Genomic DNA, 20225 nt, shown 5'->3' with positions numbered 1-20225 from the left:
CACACAAAACTTACTCAGTCTATTCAGATCATTAAAACCTGGGGCCAAGCATCTCTTGGAAATCTGCACCCTAGTAAGGAGAGCGCCCAGCACACATGGGCCTGCGTTTCCCATTATGTCCCCACACTCTCTAGGCCTCCAAGTTAGTCCCAGCTACATGTCTGTCTTGTGTTTTTCTTGAACTTCATGAACTCTGGCATTTCACTTCACGGATGTATATCCAGGGGGAAAGTGGAGTCCCTTTCATCTTCCTTGGGACCTCATCATGTTTAACTGAAGGAAGATTAGGGAGTTCTCATTCAGCGCTGAACAAACACAAGACTCAGCTGCAAAGATGGTGGGCGCTTAATCTCTTTACAGCGTTGACTCATTATGAACTCATTTCACATAGCAGACTTTACAAAGCATCCCTCTGAATGGAATTCCCAGCTGCCGGCAGAACGGTGTGCCTATGGTCCAGAGTGCGCCATGAATCGGCCCCACCAAAGAAGCTCTTTAGTATGAGATGTTTGTGCTGTAGAGGGTCTGAAACTTTGAAATCAGGTTGTTTCTCCATATGGTAGGCCTTGTATTTTCTGGACTGAAAGGGAAGTTTCTAGAAGGTACTCTCACTTTTTAGCATTAGCATAATTATCTGCTCCACAGTCAAATGAGACAACGCCAGTCCTTGGGCAAACGGCCTTTAGAGCCAGGATAGGACTCAGAGGGGTACCAGTCTGTCACATGGCCGGAGTGACTGGAAAGCCAGGTAGACCAGCCCTTTTCTGCCCTGTTGTGGGTTTCAGAACTTTGCACACCTCTCAAATAGCTTTCTAACCAACAGGATGGTCTAAAGGTGACATATTTTATTTTCTAAACCTAAAATAAAAAGAGAGGAAGAAGGCCAAATCCAGGGTTAGCCCATTAGAATCTCCAGTTCCCTCTCCCCTCCCACACTGCCTGAGATCCATTTTTCTAATGAAGGCTCCAGTGTTAATGGTGGTACTTGCTCCAAGGAGTTAGGACTGAAAATAATTTAATTCACAGTGAAGCGAGAATCTGACAGGGCTGGGATTAGTTCCAGCTTGTGGCTATCATATATAGGTCACCAGGCCACTAACGACCTCAATTGAGGGACCATTATCTTTTGACAAGATGAAGCTTTTTCTGAAGGAGGGGAAGAAAGCCTTGCCTGGTACTCCCCACGAATCATTTCATCCTAGCAGAACTTTGCTGACATTTACCCAAAAGGAGGATGACTCCACATAGGTATGGCAAGGGCAAGGACGAGACTCTCCTGACAGCCTTTCCCTTGTCTACTTGGCAAGTATTCTCTCACTGAGGCATTGTGGAGAATATGGTGGTAGGAGTCCCCAGAATGAAGGCTGATAACCAGTCTGTGCCTGCTGGTACAGCTGGTTCCTCTAAAATGTTAAATAGCCTGTCTCCATGATAATGTGTAAAGACATCCTTTCTGATTGGTCCATGCTAGTACTATACTAATCGTGAAATGTTAAAAGGCCTGTCTCCATCATAATGTGTAAAGACATCCTTTCTGATTGGTCCATGCCAGTACTATACTAATCGTGAAAAGTTTCAAATAGCATCCCATGTCTGAAACAATGAATACTCTTTTGTGAAGTGACTTTTTTCCCCCCTCTAAGAATATACTGTCTTGAAATAAGACGAAAGCGGTGAGTTTTCAACTAGGGTCTAAGCAAGATGATGTCACCATGTTAGGAAGAAATTGTCTGGGTGCGGGTTCAGTGTGGCTTCGAAGGTTGGAAGGCAATGTATATCTGAGGGCCTCACCTGTGGGTAGTGGGCTGCTCTTAATTAAAGTTTTGATAATACCAGTGAGCTGCACATAGGGGTCTACTGGTACAGCCAGAGATAATAAAGAGACATGTACCTCTGGTCTTTGAGCAATGTGAGTGTCCCCACTATCACTGAACTTGAAACCATGAGTTTGAATTCCCCCTACCTTGCAGCTGCAGCTTGGGAAGCGGATGGACTTAGGTCCCTCCTACTTAGTGAGTCTCTGTCCTGGGTAAAGAGAACCCATTCATGGTTCCATGTTTAGAATGACACACCCAACTCTAATCAGTTGAAGGTGATACTAAAGCCACCTGCATTGAGAACCTTCTGGACACTTGACCCCTTCACCTCAGTTTAGAGGTGACACTATTCCTTCCAAGTGGCACATAAATCTGTCTGAGGACTGGTCCAGGGTGCAAATCCAAGCCTGCTGCTCCATGGTACCCAGGGTGCAGGTCTTATAGGTGCTCCTCATCCCTCAAGGAGCCTACCGTCAGCTGCGAAGATGAACCACAGCTCACAGCTACCAAATGAAACACACAATAGCAATGTTCAAACCCAGCTTAGACTCTGTGGGAAGAGATTTAAGAACTCCAGTGCCAACCGACCCTCATGAACTGTAATCTCAGTATGTGCGAATACAAACTGAACACAGACTCTTCGTGCTAGCACCATTTAATGCATTTCATTATGTACCCTACACAAACGAGAGCTTATTTTATGTGGATATATACCCGGAGAAAAGATCAATTTTAAGTTTTTAAGTCTGTAGGGATCTTTACGATCTTTCTATTTGTTGGCTTATGATGGATACTTGGGAAGGCCACAGCTGGTGCCATTAGTAAGCACACTGTTAGGTGGCTTTGTATGGACCTTCCTCTACCCTTCTGATTATTTCCTTGGAGTTAATACTCAGGAGTGGAGTTTGCTGAGTCAAAGGGCACAGAGGTTTGTATTTCATTGTCTATATTTCTCTAGAAAGGTTGAAGGAACCAGATTACCTCTGAGACCAAAGAATCACTTGAGGCCTAGGTGCCAAGGAGAAAGTGGCATTCAGGAGTTCTGCCAGTGAATGGGAGGGGTGGCCTTTCACAAGGGTAGCTGCACATGCAGCCTCACTGGGGGAGGGTTCAGGTGACAAGGGGCTGATAGCACGTCAATCCAGCCAGAGCTGTCGTTTCCTAACAGTTTGTTGTGACCGAGTACAGGTGGACTGCTGGGAATTTTGGCAGGACACTAGAGGGAATTAAAGTATCAGAACCACGAAACACCTCAGCAATGAGGTCGACAGTTGCCTTTGCGGTATAAACTGTCCCAGTTTCCAGCTATGTAGAATTACCGGACTGTTTCTTGCTCCTTAGTCTTGGGCTGTTGTTTGAATAGGACTGTTGGTGACTTTATAACCTTCTCTTACATATACGAACAACACAATGTTCTCACTTGTTCTAGCAGACATGCTGAGCATTTTTGGTATTGGTATGGAGTCACACTGTAATATTCCTGGCTTTCCTTTCTGTAGTACTGCTTTAAGAGGTCTCAAGAGAGGCCGGGGATGTGCCTCAGTTGGCAGAGTGCTTGCCTAGTATCCATGAAGTACCACATAAATTGGGAGTGGGGGTGGGGTAGTGGCAGATCTGTAATCCCTGGGTTTAAATTCAGGCTCTATCATTTGTTGGTTGTGTGGCCTCAGAAAAGCTACTTAACTTCTTTGACCCTTAGTTTTTTCTGCTGAAAACGGGGTTAATAGTGTCGTTGGCCTAAATTTATGGGATACACTGAGTGACACATGTAGAGCATTTACAATAGGGTGGCAGGCTGTTACAACACTATTCCTAAGTGTTAGCTTTATTATTGGATCCACTGGCCCAAGCTGGCAGCATGCTCATAAAGGGCTTATGGTCAAGTGGAATGCCATGGCATTCTGCCCACTAGGACCAGAGGAACTGAACCCGCCTCTCTCCCAACTCAGTCCGAATAGAGGACACACATCCATGTGTACCAGGTGAGATATTTTTATTTGCATTCATCACTGAGGTTGCAAAAAGTTTCATGACATTTGTCTGTACAAAATCCCACAACAAGGGTTGTAGGCACAAACAAAAGCTATTTTAACTATCCCCTGTATCTTTTATGATGCAGGTTTTCCTCTTGATTACAAATAAGAAATACATGACATTAAGACACAGGACATTTCAAACTCATTTCAGTAATTTCCTAAACTTGAATCCTAGAATCGAGAGCACATAAAAAGATGATTCTTAAATGGAACCAGCCACCTTAAAAATACTCTGGAAATAGGTTTAAAATTTCGAAAATAAAGTTTTTAATACTTCAAAAAGAAAATAGGATAAAAACGTTGCCTGTTGTCTGACCTTTAGGTTTAGACCCCGCTAGGAACTGCCGTGCCTTGGAGAAGTACTTGATGCCCCACCTGAGGTGGTCTTGGATTGAGATCACACCTAAGCATGCGAGGCAGGAGTTCTTCATCGCTGGCTGACTGAAGGCTTTGCGTTCATTATGCATTTGGCCTCACGATCTTCATTGATAAATAGTTCTGAAAGGGAAACAGAAACAGTGTGACTACGTGGAGATGTGGCTTCTGGGTCTGACATGCTGCCATTTAGCATGGCTGGGCAGGCCTGTACCACTGGACGTTCGAAGCCACCCCTGGTCTCCCTCCATCTACTGAGTGCCTGTCGAGTTCCAGGTGTCTCTAAACACTGATAAACATCCTCTAGGTGACACCGTGGGTAGAATTTAAATCATGAAGAAATAACTATATGGAGGTTTTTTGTTTTTTTTTTTAATAGTCAAGACAGATTGTATAATGTACAACCAGAAAACACTGTGCATAGAATCAAAGTCAATTTTGGAAATATTACACAGGGAAAAGTAGGAGCCATACATAGAGATGCTTCTGTGCTGCATGGCTGTGTCTCCAAACTCAGAATATCTAAGATCTACAGGATGATGGAAGTGAGTTGGAGAAAAAACCTCAGGATGCCTGCATTTTGCCTCTGCTCATGGCTTCCTCTGCCTGGACCATCCCTTCTCTAGTGACTAAACTGCACTTAAGTGCTTCCCCAGTGAAAATGTCCTTAGCAATGGGCTCCGAAAGCCACCTGTTCCTAGCTAAGCCCTTCCTGTCCACATGGCAGTGTGTATTCATGCTGCCTTCCCTCAGGCTGTTTCTTCTCATTGCTGCATCTTAATTAGATGCTCCATGCATTCCCTGCATAGAGGAATATGCACACAGCACCTATGCACACAGCCAAATCTTCAGTTTGGATTCTTGTTTATAGCTAAGGTGACTGAGAGAAATTTAAGGAGTAGCCATACGTGATACGGACCATCGAGAACAAAGACAAAATGAAAGACAAAATGTGGGCACAGGGACCCAGAGAGGCAAAGGAATGTGGGATTTATTGACCATCAGTGTGTGGACCAGGAGTGTGAGTACAGGATTGTTTGGAACAAGAAAGGTGAAGGAGGGGGGGGGGGGGCTGGGAGATGGCTTTGTGGGTAAAGTGCTCGCTCTGCAAACACAAGGACTGAGTTCAGGTTCCCAGCACCCGCATAACATCAGGGCATGGTGGCTCCGGGGCCCAGACCGCACAGACAAGCGGCGGATCTCCGTGATCTCCAACGAGTCATCCTAGCGGAGACGGTGAAGCTCCAGGTTAGTGAGAGAGCCCATCACACAAAAAAAAAAGGTGGCAAATGACAGAGGAAGACACTGGACAATGACCTCTGGCCGCCACACTAAAATGATGGGTGAGTGTACACACACACACACACACACACACACACACACAGAGGCATTAAGTCACTTGGAAACACTGCCCAGAATCTAGACAAATACTGATAGAGGCCTGGGGACTTTCTCCTAGAATTCTGAAAGCCAGTGGGTTTTTTTTTTTTTATTGTTGTTGTTTTGTTTAGACCATCATAGCTGCTGGTAACTTGTTCAAACCTAAAGATGCAGCTTCTACCACTGGACACCGTATTAAACTTTTCAGAAGCAGAAGGGCTGTGACAGGGTTGCTGCCGAGGGGCTGTGGAGCCACAGAGCTGTCGGAGCCCAGGCTTCGTACCGGAAGTGAATACAGGAGCACGGCCACGAACAGCAGCAGGATGAGCAGCAGGAGCAGGCCGATGATCACCCACTTGAACCGGCGCCACACGATGAAGCGCATGGTCTTGCATGGGTTCGTGAACCAGAGGAAGGAGGTTTCCGGTCGGCTGCAATGCAAGAAATAGTTCCCTACTTAATTCATGAGGGACTGTCTACCAGACTGTAGCGGTTCGGGAACAGGGAATTAACAAATGTGGGACAAGACACAGTTGAGCTATCAGCTTTAGCCTTCCTTTCCCTACTGTGCTCCACCACCTTCCCAGTCTCCAGTAGTCCTCTTTTGTTAGCATCCGGAGTTGGCTGGGAATAGCTCAGGTCCCCGTACCGGTTCCGTAAGATGCCGAGGACGCCAGACTCCGGTTTAGTAGGGGACGGTTAAAGGGAAGGAGAATGGTTAAACCGAGACCACAGCCCCTACCACTCCATCCCCCACAGTCCACCGTGAAGAACAAAATTAGCAGGCCAATAGCTAATCCAGCCCATTAAGCCAATTGGAAGGGGGGCTTTCGGACTGCAGGTGTTTGGGGACCAGACACCATGGAGAACAAAGAAGGCCTCTCACTTTGGTGCGTCAAGCTTGGGGTTCATGTTGGGTTCACTCCGCCCCTTCCCGGCTGGCCTCTCGTCTGCCTCCCTCTCGTTGAGGACCTCCAGTGTCATCTCGACTTTCCCCTTCAGTAAAGCAGAACAGGTTAAACACATGACATCACGTTTCACAAATATTTTTACTTCAACCCAAGGACTATTCCCCAAGCTACGATTTTTATTCTTGTAAAACAATCCTTAGATTGCCTCAAATTTTCCTCCTGAGAGTTCCTCACATTTCCGCTCCCATGTGTTTCTAACGCGACGCCATGTGGGAAACTGAGAGGACAAATTGCTCTCCCTCCTCCTCCCCCTCCTCCTCCCGCTCTCCCTCTCCAGCATCCCTGTGGTTCACCCTTCCCACATCAATCTCTTTGCCTTCTTTCTCACTTGCTCAGCAACTTTCCTGCTAAGGACAGGAGCTAACATTCATGGCTCCCAGAGACGGGGCCATGTCTCTTCTGGCTTAGACTGCAGCCCTACAGTGGGCCGCAGGCCTTGTGATTAGTAGGGACTCAAGGTGCCTTAGCTGCATCAGTGGGTGAATGGAGGCTGCCTCTCTGCTGACAGGTCCCTGCATGGTGCATCCACACAGGGAGGAGGTCTGTGTAGATAACCTGTGGAATGCTCACGGAATCCTCAGAAAAGGTCTAACATTCTAACTTTCTTTTTTTCTTTTGGGACAGGGTCTTACTATGTAGCTCTCACTGGCCTGGAATTCACCATGTAGACCAAGCTGGCCTCGAACTCAGAAGTCTGCCTGCCTCTGCCTCTTGAATCACTCCAAAGGTCAGGGGTTAAAGGATGCCAGCACATCAGGCAACATCCCAACTTGAATACCCAGCCTTCACTAAGCTGCAGTTGACATTTTAGGACCAAGATAAACCCTCTAGGTCCCCAACAAATCGAGAAACGCAGACGCAGAGGTTGTTTAGGTGGAGGGGCCTGGGCAGCACCTCTCTTTATATGCCATGTGAAATTGAATGCCTGACCCTGCCAGGGGCTTCCTCTCTGCTGTTTGCTTGAATTCCATAAACCTCAAAGGAAGGCCTGTCAGCAGAACCCAAGAAGACAATATAAAAACTAATCCCTCTGGTGACAGAGAGTCCATCAACAGTTTCCTGAAGGCAGGGAAGAGAAATAAAGAACTGGAAACTTCTGGGGATGAGTTACCAGACAGCTACACATGCTCTCATATGTGAAAGCACCATACCCCCAATGCAGCCTAAAGATTAGAAAGGGTGTGTGGTGAATGGGGCAGAAAAGGGAGGCGGCATTTGACCAGCACCTACTACACCTCATACCCAACTCCACTAATATGCAATTAATATGGACTGGGAAGCTATTTCAGAAATGAGATCACACATGTAAGACCGTTAACATGTTACTTGGCTCACGAACGTTAGCTAGTACCAGTCAGTACTGAGGGAGGTAGTGTTGGTGGCATGGTGAGCTGCACTGTTGCTTTCCAAAGCTTACCCTGAATTCTCCAGGATGCTTGTAAAATATGGATTTCGTTGCAGCACCTTTACCCTTTCCTCTTTAAGATGTGAAAAGCTCACACGGGGAATTTCATTTCCTACTCTGAATGCTCAGCATACAGTAACCTACCTGTAAAGGAACCTTAAGGAAATACAATGCCACTACTCGGTTCTTGGTTTCCATTCCAACCCATGCCCTTCCCCCAACTCCAAGCACATGCCCACAGTGTCTTCTGTCTTGATCACCTTATCTGGTCTACTGATAAAGATAGAAACGATCCCCAACTAGAAAATACTCATACAGCCATCACACGGGAGCCGTCTTTTTCCGCGTAGCACGGCCACCATCCTTTCATGGACTTCTGCTCAAAGAGAGAGGCAGTCTTAGCTTTGAGAGGGTCCATGGCTTTGAGGTCTGGAATCATGTCCAAATTGCACTTCTCTGATGACTTGGCCGGGACAACTGTGTGATGCAAATCAAGCTCCAGGAAACCTGGCACCAAAAACACAACATGAGGTCCAGATGAGCTTCAAGTGGCTACGCCATTGCTCTAAGATGAACAGAATGTGCTCGTCCAGGGGAAACAGTGATTTTGAACAGGTGATAGGTAAGTCAGCAAAAGAGATCATGCACAATGTTTAAATTCTTTCCAGCTAGGGTGGGAGATAGCGGAAGAAACAGCTGTCCACGGCTCAGTGCCTTTCAGAGGACTCCATGCTTTCTTTCTCAAAGGCGTGAGCATCAACAGTTCTCCTGTAAATCCCAATGGATTAAACATCCACACATAACATTTCCACTGAACTCAGGGCCTTTGTATTCGAGAGGTACTAGCTGTGGTTTTGAATTACCCTGAACAGAGGTCATTGCCTTTGGGGAAGGACAATTAGGTGCTTGGAGCATGGGATGCTCCTTGGAACATTCTGGTACAGCTCTTTCCTGGAGTGACCCCAGAAACAGGAGCTTGAAAGAACATAATTCAACTGAAAATCCCCACCAGGAAATGAAATCCCAGCCAGGCTCAGGGTGTCTGGAGAGACACACTTTCTGCTGTGGGTTGGGAGGCGGCGTTAACTCTCCAGCCCCTGAATAGTTTCCTATAGGTCTTTGTGAAGGGCTGTGAGAGGCCCAGCTTATTTTCCTGGCTTAGGAGCCATCCAGAGTTTGATGACGGGCAACAGTTGAACTTCCCCTTCAGCCAATGCATGGGGGAGGGACTGCAGAAGGGTCAGGAAGCCTCCAGGAAAGCAGAAGACAGAACAGCCAGGAAGGGGAGGGAGGGGCTGGGTAGGATCCGTGCCATGAGAGCCTCCAGGCAGAGGAGGGTGGGCTTAAGGAGAAGAACAGAGTGGGGAACCAGGGACAGTGAGGCCTGGGGGACCTGAGTGACTGCTGAGAGCGAGGAGCAAGCTGGTGAAGTCGGTTCCAAAGCACCAAGAAAAGAGAGAGTGCGCTGCCTGGAATTGAAGGCAGAGCTGTTGTAATCTCTCTGTGCCCAGGCTGGCCTCTGATTCACCATATGGCCAAGGATAACCTTGAATTCCTGAGTCTCCTGCCCCGACCTCCCGAGTGCTGGGGTTAAAGGCATGTAGTACCATTCCCTGTTTATGCAGTCCCCGGGGATTGAACCCAGGGCTTTGTTCATGCTTGGTAAACACCAGTACTCACCTTTCTAGCTTATTCGTGAGGTCTTAAGAGTGAGCAGAGCCCATGAAAAGGGGTGATATTCACAAGCAGACCACGTCCCCTTGGAGGGCACCCAATCAGTGAGCACATCTCCTGTTATCCCCCATGACAGGTGTTAGGAAAGTAACTAACTGCTTCCAAATTGTGATTGGTTTCAGTAATTTCAAGAACAGTGTTAGTGATTGTAAATTAAGCAGTACCCAAGTAGTCGTCCAGGGAAAACTTGTCATTGTCCCATATCTGAATGATCAATCGAGGGGGCACTCGGAATTCCGTTTGATCAATACTCCAGAAATGCTCCTAAAATGAGAAGAGACATGAATGGATAACATGATCATGGTCAGTGAACTCTGAGACCCTTACTTTAGCCGCAGCCAGAGCTAAAGACTGAGACCTCCACCTCCACACCCTGTGGGACAGCCTGCCCTTCCTCTGGTGTTTGGTAGGCCATCAGGCTCCCCTGGAAGTCTCAAAACCACCAGCTAGGTGACAATAAGGATGTCCCAGGAAGTTCCCACATAGCAGGTTTCTCACCATATTCCTACCAGTGTGACTTCCTGCTGCCACTCCTGTGGGGTGTAGAGAGCTTAACCTTTTCCCTGAAGACCACCATGGCTCTCTTAAAGCTAGGTGCTCTAGGCTGGCTCACAGTGTCATCACTGGGTCTTTATCCCTTTTGAGAAAACTCCCACCCCCATCTCCAAGGCTTGACTGACAGTCTCTCATTTTACATGCAGTGGGTTTAATCCAGGGCTCAGATTCCACTCTTGTTTCAGTACAGATTCTAAAATGTCCTAGGATTTTTAGCTTTTGAAAAACACCATGAACTTTTATACACTTGTGGACACTTAAGACCCTCAGATATTTCACATTGAAGGTAGGTATACAGACGGCCAAGTTCCCACCTCTAGTCACCACTTGAGCCCAGACATTAGTTAAGAATAAACCACCACAGCCAGTTACACCTAAGTTCCTCTGGCCTGTGCAGACCAGGAATTCCACCAGTGATCTGGGAATTTGAAAGAAGATCATGGGGTTGGCTCTCCTTTTCATATTCTTGGAAGGTTCTTTTTCTTAGGGCTCCAGGGGCTCTGAAAGCCCACACAGCTAGTCCCTGACTGTCTGTCCTGTGTGGGGTTATGCTCTAAGCACCACTGAGGGAAGAGAGGTCTAGCCTTAAATGTAGGTAAAAAAGAAAAGCAACCATCTCTCAGGCCCTACTGGCCCCAAATATCCCCATGTCTGTCCCACTCTGCTTCACCCTCTGAAAGGATACATAATTTGCTGTGGATGTCTTTCTGTATGCTGTGAATATGTGTTGCTCTGATTGGTTGATAAATAAAGCTATTTGGCCTATGGAAAGGCAGTTTAGGGGCAGGCAGGAAATCCAGGAGAGAGACAGGAAGAAGAAAGGCAGAGGCGGAGGAGATGCTATCCCGCTGTTCAGGGAGTGGCATGTAATGGCACACAGGTAAAGCCACGGAACACATGGTGACATACAGATTAAATGGAAATGGGCTGAGTTTAGTTATAAGAGCTAGCTAGCAAGAAAATTGAGCTACAGGCCATGGTCATGCAGTTCGTAATTGATATAAACCTCTGTGTGTTTACTTGGGTCTGAGTGGCTGCAGGACCAGGTGGGACACAGAAAAACTTCCAGCTACAATAATTCAACACCATTTGGAGACTCTGAACCTCTGGAAAGTCCCCTCTGTAGACTCCATTCCACCTAGCATAGGCCAAGTGTTCACTACAGCATCTACAGTAGGTAGGGCTACCAGAGGGCAATGGGACTCAGGACAGGTACCGTTTTCTAGTGTATAGGGAGATGATGTGAGCAGATAGAGGTATGGATGACTGATGGAATATGGAAGGTAGGAATGTGACTGGAGACCTATTGAGATCATAGGATTGTTTACCAAGGTATCAGGCCCCAGACTTTCCTTGGAGAACTCTTCCTTCCCCAGTTAGTACAATCTGAGCAGGAGTGGAGGTGGGATAGTGGAGTAGCCAAAGACTCACTCCATCTCTAATTCCAGTGCCTGGCCTGAGTACTTCATCCTGGGCAACAGTGGTTGGTTCAGAGAGGGACACAAGTCTCTGCATAGGCAGAGACCCTGGGCCCAGTTCTAGAATGCTGCTGATGCCATCGTGACCCCCTTCTATTTGTGCTGAGGTTTGCTGGGAAGATAGGTGATGGCCCGGGCCACTGGCTACCCTGTTTCCTCCTTCAGGGAAGAGCCCGCCTAGAAGTGAGGTCCACAGAGGACAGAGAGCAGAGGGAAGAGAATGTGGGACCAACGTCCAAAGACATTGCTTCGACATGGGCTCCAGACGTTCTTAAAATGAACCAACCTTGGACTTGTTAGGAATGGGAACCAATAAATCACGTTTTTGGTCTAAGTTCTGTAACTGAAAGTCTTTCTAATTAAGTCCACCGGGGCCTTCAACCCTCCTAGAAGTGTTTCTGAGTGCAGGAATGCAGATGCTGAGGCTTAACAAGGGAGGCAAAAGGGACGCCTCACCTTTACTATTTGGCTTGTATTTGGCCTAAGATGGAGAGTAACCATCTACTCATTCCGTAAAGAATACGCTTGCACAGTGACGCAACAGCCTTGGTCCTGTCCCGTCTCTCGACATACCTGCCAATAGGTAATAGAAGGGAAGCTGCATTCCTCATAGTCCTAAATAGGCAAATAAAGGCCTGTCATAGCTGTGTGATCATGGGCAAGGCTCTTCCCCTCTGTGGGTCTCAGATTCCTTGTCTGTACCAAGTGGGAGCTGGACTCAGTGACCTCCCTGGTCCCAAGCAGGCCTGACCTCCTCTGAGTTCCAGAGTCAAGCAGACCCGAAATGTCCACATCCCGCCCACATCTTTCAAGGCTTACTTTTTTAGCGACTATACAAAGCTGCTCAGCAGGGAGGTAGTCAAACGGGAAAACAAATCTCCAGTTAAAATTGCCTTCGCCATCCAAGGACCTGTAGTGGACATCTGTTTTCTGTTTGTTTTCTTCGCTGCCGGAAATCCAGCTGTAAAGCAGAGGCAAACAGACTCAGTTTGCTGTGATTGACAAGGGATCTAGCAGCAAAACTGGGCTGTGATTAGGGGAGCGAAGAGCAGAAGTAATGCCCTTTCTCTGGGCAGGTTCCAGTGATCCTGGGAGTGATTTATGAAGGGGAGGCGCTCAGTTTGTATCCAACCCAGGTTGGAGCCAAATAAAATAGAATTCTTTTAAAACCAAAGCAGGAAACCCTTTAGACTGTAGTTAGCAGGGCTAAGGTGAAATTTGCTGGAAAATATCATCAACAATGTAGCTTCTATTTTGGGTAAGCTGTAGCTTGCTGGCTATGATTTGGGGCTTCACAACTATGACTCATTAGCGTCTATCATCGGGGCTGGTAGGTCCAACGAATGCAAGTTAGCTCAAAATTCGAGCATTTCCTTCCCCCCATTTTACTTAAGCAAACAAAAAGAGGCACCAAGCAAGTAATCTTGCAGCTTCCTTTTTTATTATTCTTGAAATTCACTATGATCTTATTAATGAGACGGGCAAGGAAGAGGCAAGCTGTTATTTCCAGATGCCTAGCTGAGAAGACTCCTCCCGTCAACAGCGTCTTAACTTCGGCCGTTGGAAACATTTCTTTTGGCTTGTGCCTGGCATGGAGTGGATATGAGATAAACTATCTGTTGATGGAGTGAATGACTGTGTCCCGAAGGAAGCTGCTGTCACACCTGCCTGCCTCTGCTGTGAACCTAAGAACTGACACTTTTCAGCCAGGCATGATGGCGCACACCTTTAATTCCAGCATTTGGGAGAGAGACAGGCGGCTCTGAGTTAGAGGCTATGCTGATCTCTAAGGCAGAGTTCCACGACAGCCAGGACTATACAGAGAAACCCTGTCTTGAAACAAAACAAAACAAGAGTTGATACTTTTCAACCCGCAGAGTGGTAGGACTGCATTAGAAACACTTGGGGGAACTTTGGAAAGTACCAGCTCCTAGATACACAAAGAGGGGAGAGCCTGGCTGGGAAGCTTTTGGACCCTGGGGTCCCACCTGTCCTCTGTGAGTCAGTGTGAGGACAGAGTTAGAGGTCATAGCTCAGGGAAGCAGATCCTCGACTCAGTCTTCTGATTTTTACCTATGATCTGGGCACTTGGTGTCATTTCATGACACCCAATAGCTGGTCAACCATTTCCACTTTACACATGAGGAACGGGAGCCCCAGAGGTGGCTTAAGACTCATAGCAGATCATGGGGCCAGTATTCCCAGGTCGGTCTAATTCAAAGTCCACATCTGATAGTCTCCTTCAGAAGACTATGGAAATGATAATGTCCTTTGCTACCATTAGGTCCTATTGTTAGTAACATAGCATTATCAGTCAACTACAAGAGCATTTTCTTCTGCTGGTTAATTAACCGACTAGATAAATCAGTCAGAAGACTCCTGAGGCTGGGTGTCTGTAATTCAGTGGTGGAGGGCTAGATCCCCAGGAACACACACATACCCCTGTACCCAACCTTTCCCCATATCTCCTCACTTGCCCGCCCTACCATAATCCCCTCCATCCTCCCAGGCACCATAACTCTTTTTAACTGTTAACTTTTTTCTTTTTTTTGAGACAGGGTTTCTCTGTGTAGCTTTGGAGCCTTTTCTGGAACTCACTCTGTAGCCCAGGCTGGCCTTGAACTCACGGAGATCCGCCTGCCTCTGCCTCCCGAGTGCTGGAGTTAAAGGCATGAACCACCACCGCCTGGCTTTAACTGTTAACTTTTAAACTAGCTTACTGAAAATTCATATTTTCTTGAATATGACCCTGATAGCTTTACCTTTTGACCCAGCCCTAAAACTTCACGATCATCTGACCCAAGACTTAACAGTCTCTGTCTCTTCTCCTTCTCCTTCTCCTTCTCTTCCTCCTCCTCCTCCTCCTCCTCCTCCTCTTCTTTCCTCTGGCTCTTCTTCTTCTTCTTCTTCTTCTTCTTCTTCTTCTTCTTCTTCTTCTTCTTCTTCTTCTTCTTCTTCTCCTCCTCCTCCTCCTCCTCCTCCTCCTCCTCCTCCTCCCCCTTCCTCCTCCTCCTCTTTCTCTTCCTCCTCCTCCTTCTTTTTGAAAAACCTCTCATTTTAATTTTAAAACATGTTAACTAGGCAAATGCTTTAGTTACATGTGTAACACTTCATATGTAACGTCAACATGTGTCATGTTAGGCATTGTATTTATGTGTCAACTTTTCACATGTAGTATTTAGATCCCTCTCCTCCTCCCTCTCTGCAGTTCTGTAGATCAAACTCTGATTCTTAGGGGTTGACGATGTAGTTCAATTGTCAGAATACTTGCCTAGCATGCATAAAGCCCTGGGTTTCAGCCCCAGCACATCATGGTGGTCTACACTTGTAATCCCAATACTTGAGAGGCAGAGGCAGGAGGGTCAAAAGTTCAAAGCCATCCTTGGCTAAATTGAGAGTTTGAGGCCAGCCCAGGCTATATGAGATTTTATCTAAAAAACAAACTATTAAACAAACAAACAACTAACAGCAGCAACCCCCCAGATTCTCTGTCTAGGGAGCCCTTCTAGCTCTGAGCTGGGCTCCCAGCCCTGGTACTGAGACTGCAATTCCAGACTTCACAAGCTACTTCAGGTTGAGTTTTATTCTTCTGTTAGTTTTATCTCAGCCCCTCACTGCTTGTTTGTTCCCTTGATTTGAAAAAAAAAAATATTCTTACGACAGACAAATAAATTTGCATAGCTCTAATTAGTGGGATTAGTTTTCCCAGGGGAATGCTAATGAAGTCCTGAAATGGCAAATAATAATGAAGAACTTGATGAAGCTTACAGTGAGTCTGAATGATAGTCATTACATCTTTAGCCCAGTCTTGATTGAAGTTCACTAGGGATCATGAAGGAAACTTTGTTTTCGCTGATGAATATATTCCATTTCAATACGTCTTATCTTCTGCATATCAAGGAAGGAGGAACTTGGTCCATGTGGAATAGCGATAATTCTAACACCCACGTAATGCACACCAGCTGCCAGGGGCTGGTCTACATGCCTGAGTAATGGAATCTTCTGGCTCTCTCCAGGAAGCAGCACTGTCATCATCTCCCTTGCACAGGCCAGTGACTGGCAGTGTCTGGTTTCCCTAACTAGCAGTGAAGATGCCGGGGTTCTCACACAGGGGTCTGACTACAAAGGCTGGCTCTTAACCACGCTATAGTACCATTCTCAGCGTCTATGGATCTATGATCACGGCACAGCAGAAACTAACTACAACACGGACCGCCTGAAATTGAATTATACAAGTAAGAAAATAATAGGCATGATATTTTTCATATTGGATAAAGACACCCAGCAAATGTCAGTGAGATGCATTATTCCTTAAAAGCCTATTAATGTTGCCTACTTTTCACAAACATGGGCTATTGGCAATAAAATGTATAGGAAGGGACTTTTGGGAGCTTTACTGGGTTTTTAAGGCTAGTTGTCCACAATATCATAAAGAAATAAGCAACGACATGGCTAAGGAGTCTCAGAAATATCTCTGCTTAGCAAAAAAGAATGAAAGAATGAGGAATGAAGAAATGTTTATCAATCTTGTAGTTGAGAGATGATCCTACTCCTACACACAGTCTAGACAGCTTTCTCTTTTCTTCTCTGCCCCTCCTGCATTCTGCTTTTCTGGCACTCCCTAAGCAGACCGCACTGGTAAACAATAGTTTCCAGTAACATCAGTGGGTACCTCAAACGTTGGTGCCCTGTAAAAGAAGAGGTTTGTTTCATTCCCCAGCTTGTGGGAGTCTGTTTGTTGCGCTCACCCTTTGACATAGATGTCACTCATATCCTCCCCTGTGATGCTCTTCTCATCCAAGATGACGTCCTTGGTATTCCAGATGATCACACGCAGGTAGTACCTGAAAAACAACACATTTTGAAAGTAGACTTCTTTTGGTTCTGGATGGAGTCCCTGCTCCAGGGATCAGGGTCTTAGGCTTACTCACTTCTTGGCTTTCCTGGGAGTGATGTTGAAAGGGGGACCTGGTGGTCCCAAACTCTTGGGGAAGACATCCACCCACATCTGAAGTTTTCCCTAAACCATACACAAAGGAAAGAAGGCTGGAGTCACATATGGAAGAAATCACAGCTTTCCTTTTTCTTGGCAGCATTGAACATGGACCCCAGGCCTTCCCACATGCTAGGAGAGCCCTCTACCACTGAGCTATAAAAGCATTTCCTCCATCCCATTTCTTAAGAGAAACCACTTCTTTGGACTTGCTGATTTATTACTTCACATGAGCCATAATGGAGAAAAGAGCAAGCCAAAGTTAAGCTTGTCTACAATGTCATTCACTTTCCATTCTCACCCCAAGAGTGACAGAGCTGCATTCACCCATCTGTATCACGGCTTGAAATTGCCTTGTTAATAAAACGAGGGGCTTCCTATTACAGCTGCTAGTGCAAACACACACGCGCGCACACACACATGCATACACACACACAGGCACACATGCATACACACACTCACTCTTAAACATTTAAAACTGAGTCCTTCCCTCATGCCGACACTCTACCCATGGTCACTGCTTACCTAACTCAGTCTCAATTGGATTTCCCACTTACCTCAGAGTGACAAAATGACAATTAGCTTTGTAAAGGAAAAACAATGTAGTTCTGTGAGGCGACTCTAAAACAGTGACTCGGTTTCCAGAAAGTGAAGATTCCCTGTGTCATGGTGCCACCGTCACGGGGCCACCACTGCAGCAGAGGTTCATATGAGAGGAAGGGGCAGGGCCTGGATTGACACTTGTGCTGCCATCTTGGTGAGGTCCTGGTCGGCTCTCTGACTACTATGGACTGAGCCTTTCTACTTCACTGGAATGTTCTTCCAGACAGGTATGAATGCCAGTAAAAAACTACCCAACCATTCAAATCAATTTATAGTCTCTACATTATTTTTGGATCTTGTATGGACTCTGCCTTCAGACAAACATAGACTAGACTTTGAGAAGTTTGCCAAGGAAACCACTGGATTGGCTTCCTAATGCATTTCGATCAAAATGAATTACCTGGAACCCTGAAAGGGAATATATTTTACTATGATCCTGACTCTTTTCCAACTAATCTCTAGGCTCAGGGCTCTACCATACATCAGGCACACCACAGGACATTAGGCATCCAGGCGTCACCTAAGATTAAGCCACAGTCTGCGTCTACCGCTGCAGGCAGAAGCGAAGGCGGGCTGGAACTTTCTCAGGAAGAAATCTTCCTCACTTTTCAATTCTTGAGACCCCATCCAGGATTGATGGGTGGGAGGAAGGAGAGCAGGATGAACAGGCTTCAAATAGAAAGAAGGAGCACTAAGAACAAGAAGAAATCGAAATGTAGCACAGGATAAAAGCAAGATGTGACAAAATTATCTAGAAGCCATGGCCACTTCTGAGTGATAAGCATGTCTATAGTTTTTTAGTAGGTATTGATTTTTGCTTCTAGTGAATTAATATTTGTTAAAGTGTGAGTTCCTAGCTACTTATATTAGAGCCCTTGAGGCATGTATTGAAATTCACATTCCTGGACTTACCCCAATCCTCTGGTATCTAAATCTCTGTGGACACGGCCTGGAAGCACTCACTATAACAAGCTTCTGCATGGCTTACTTTGTCACTGAATGTGTCTTACTTTGCTTCTCCAGAAACTGGGCCCATTTTCTGGGGGTTGGCTTGACCCCCATCATTGTGCACATAGTCTCTTTGACCTACTGTTTGTGTGCTGTGCCCCCGCTTCCTTGACCCTTTAGACTTAGATGGCACCTCTTCCCCAAGTCAGGCCAAGCTCAGTCTGCTCTCCTGCTTACAGCTGGCTGCTCCATTGGTAGACAACTGGGCCACATTGGGACGACCAGTTCCTGAGTATAGAACATAGAAGCAAGTACTCAGGGACCCTCTGCAGTACTCAGACTCAGGAAAGTGGTGACAGCAAGAGAAAGGATTGACCAGAACCAGAAATAGGAACAAAGACAAGGGAGACCCTGGCTTGAGTTTGTTCTCAATCGTAGATAATCTCTTGTCAGTATCTAATGAGATTCCTAAAACTCTTTGCAACAAACTCCTTTGGAATGAAGCTGGTCTGAGTTTCTTTTCTGTCTCTTGTGTGTCTAAAAGTACAAAGACACCCTTCAAGATGCAAAACAGTCAGCGAATGTCAATGAATTTGAGGAGTGGATGGTGGGCCCCCCTTTACCTGGGAAATGTTGGGTTGGAAAGTGCTATGCAAAGTCCTTGTCTCCACATGCTCAGGGACCAGCCCCTGAGTCCTGAGGATATGGAGGGCAAGACGCTCTTCGGGGGCCCCAAGGTGCTGGTGCAGGATTTTGTTGGCTTCTGGAATGCAAAGTGGCATTGAAATAGGGGGGAGGAATCAGGAACAATGCAGCCAGAGGGCCCCCAACAACTTGCAGCATAATCATCCCAAACTTTGTAAAAAACAGACAGGCATCACCAGTATGTCCAGTGTCAATATGGACTTGTGGAGGACTAAATGGATACAAACAGCTCTTGACTTCCCTACTGAGGCTTACATCTACCTTGTAGTCTGCCAAGAGCAGAGATCAGAGCATGCTAGAATGGGTGAGTAGCTTGGATTTACTTTTCCAGCACAGGCTCACGACCATCTTATTTTCTAGCCTCCCTTACAAGCAGTCGGATGCGGCCATGTGACCAAGTTCAACTAGAAGACAACATGGATAGAATAACATGGGCATCACCTCTGGACTCAGCCCTCTGCATAGGATGCAACCTGTGCCTTTCTCTTCTGGATGTGGAGGAAGATCAAAACCTAGATAATTGTGCTGAAGAATAGCAGAGCTGTAGGAGGAAAGCACTCTCACTCCTTGATGCGCTTGCTTAGATGAGGGGTCACCCTAAGTTTCCAACACACTCAGCCACTGATATCTGCAAGTTCATCGGTTACGGCAGCAAGTACCATTGTGGCATCTAAAAACATGGTCCCCAGGTCTCCAACATCTCTCCCAGGGGGAGGTGGGTTCTGTATCTCTGCAATTTTAATCTGGAGACAGGGCAAAACCAGAGAACAGGAGAAAGGAGGGTGTGTGATTCTTTTTGAGGTTCAACAGATTGGGGGGGGTATCTGATAATTTGGGGGCCACCTTTAACCACCTAACCATGGTGCTTTCCATCTGTTCTCCTTTGCCTTTGCAAGTTCACACACTAACTACAGCATCAGCAGCTCTTTAAGCAGCTAATCTCCCCTGAGATTGATGAAATCTCCTTCAAAATGAAAAGAGAGAGCCAAGTTTCTTACAATGCCAAGAATCAAGTTGGGGATCAGGAAATACTTTCACCCCCACATGTCTTTACTCAGCTTTACCAGGCATCTTTGAAGGACAGCCCCACCATGACCCTCTTTGGGAGTCCCACCCCTTCCCTTCCCCAGAGACCATAGGAGCATCCTATAGCCCACATGCTATGAAGCATATTTCCATCACTGTCTCAGTATGGCTAATTGGATGTGTGTAGGATGGATGTGTC

At 46.5% G+C, this 20225-nt stretch overlaps 1 protein-coding gene across 5 annotated transcripts in view; it reads right to left on the bottom strand.

The window, feature by feature from the left end:
• Positions 1-3785: 3785 nt before the first annotated feature.
• The window catches only part of Myof (myoferlin), a 150386-nt gene continuing 133946 nt past the window's right edge, over positions 3786-20225 (bottom strand). For 2 of the 5 annotated variants that reach the window (XM_052762975.1, XM_052762976.1), the window contains 9 exons: positions 18919-19058; positions 16683-16771; positions 16500-16595; positions 12571-12712; positions 9883-9982; positions 8301-8491; positions 6495-6604; positions 5892-6039; positions 3786-4351 (listed from right to left, as the gene is read on the bottom strand). In XM_052762975.1, coding sequence (XP_052618935.1) covers positions 4313-4351; positions 5892-6039; positions 6495-6604; positions 8301-8491; positions 9883-9982; positions 12571-12712; positions 16500-16595; positions 16683-16771; positions 18919-19058 — 1055 coding nt within the window. In that variant the 3' untranslated portion in view covers positions 3786-4312. Of the gene's footprint in view, positions 4352-5891; positions 6040-6494; positions 6605-8300; positions 8492-9882; positions 9983-12207; positions 12325-12570; positions 12713-16499; positions 16596-16682; positions 16772-17867; positions 18039-18918; positions 19059-20225 lie in introns of those variants that run through there. The other 3 variants (XM_052762977.1, XR_008223175.1, XR_008223176.1) reach the window with 3 other exon arrangements.

Source organism: Peromyscus californicus, unplaced genomic scaffold, assembly GCF_007827085.1.
Source record: "Peromyscus californicus insignis strain IS unplaced genomic scaffold, ASM782708v3 Scaffold_4__1_contigs__length_199733344, whole genome shotgun sequence".
In the NCBI taxonomy this organism is placed as follows: Eukaryota; Metazoa; Chordata; class Mammalia; order Rodentia; family Cricetidae; genus Peromyscus; species Peromyscus californicus.
Note: the sequence above shows the minus strand (reverse complement) of the source record. Positions and strands in the feature narration are given on the sequence as shown.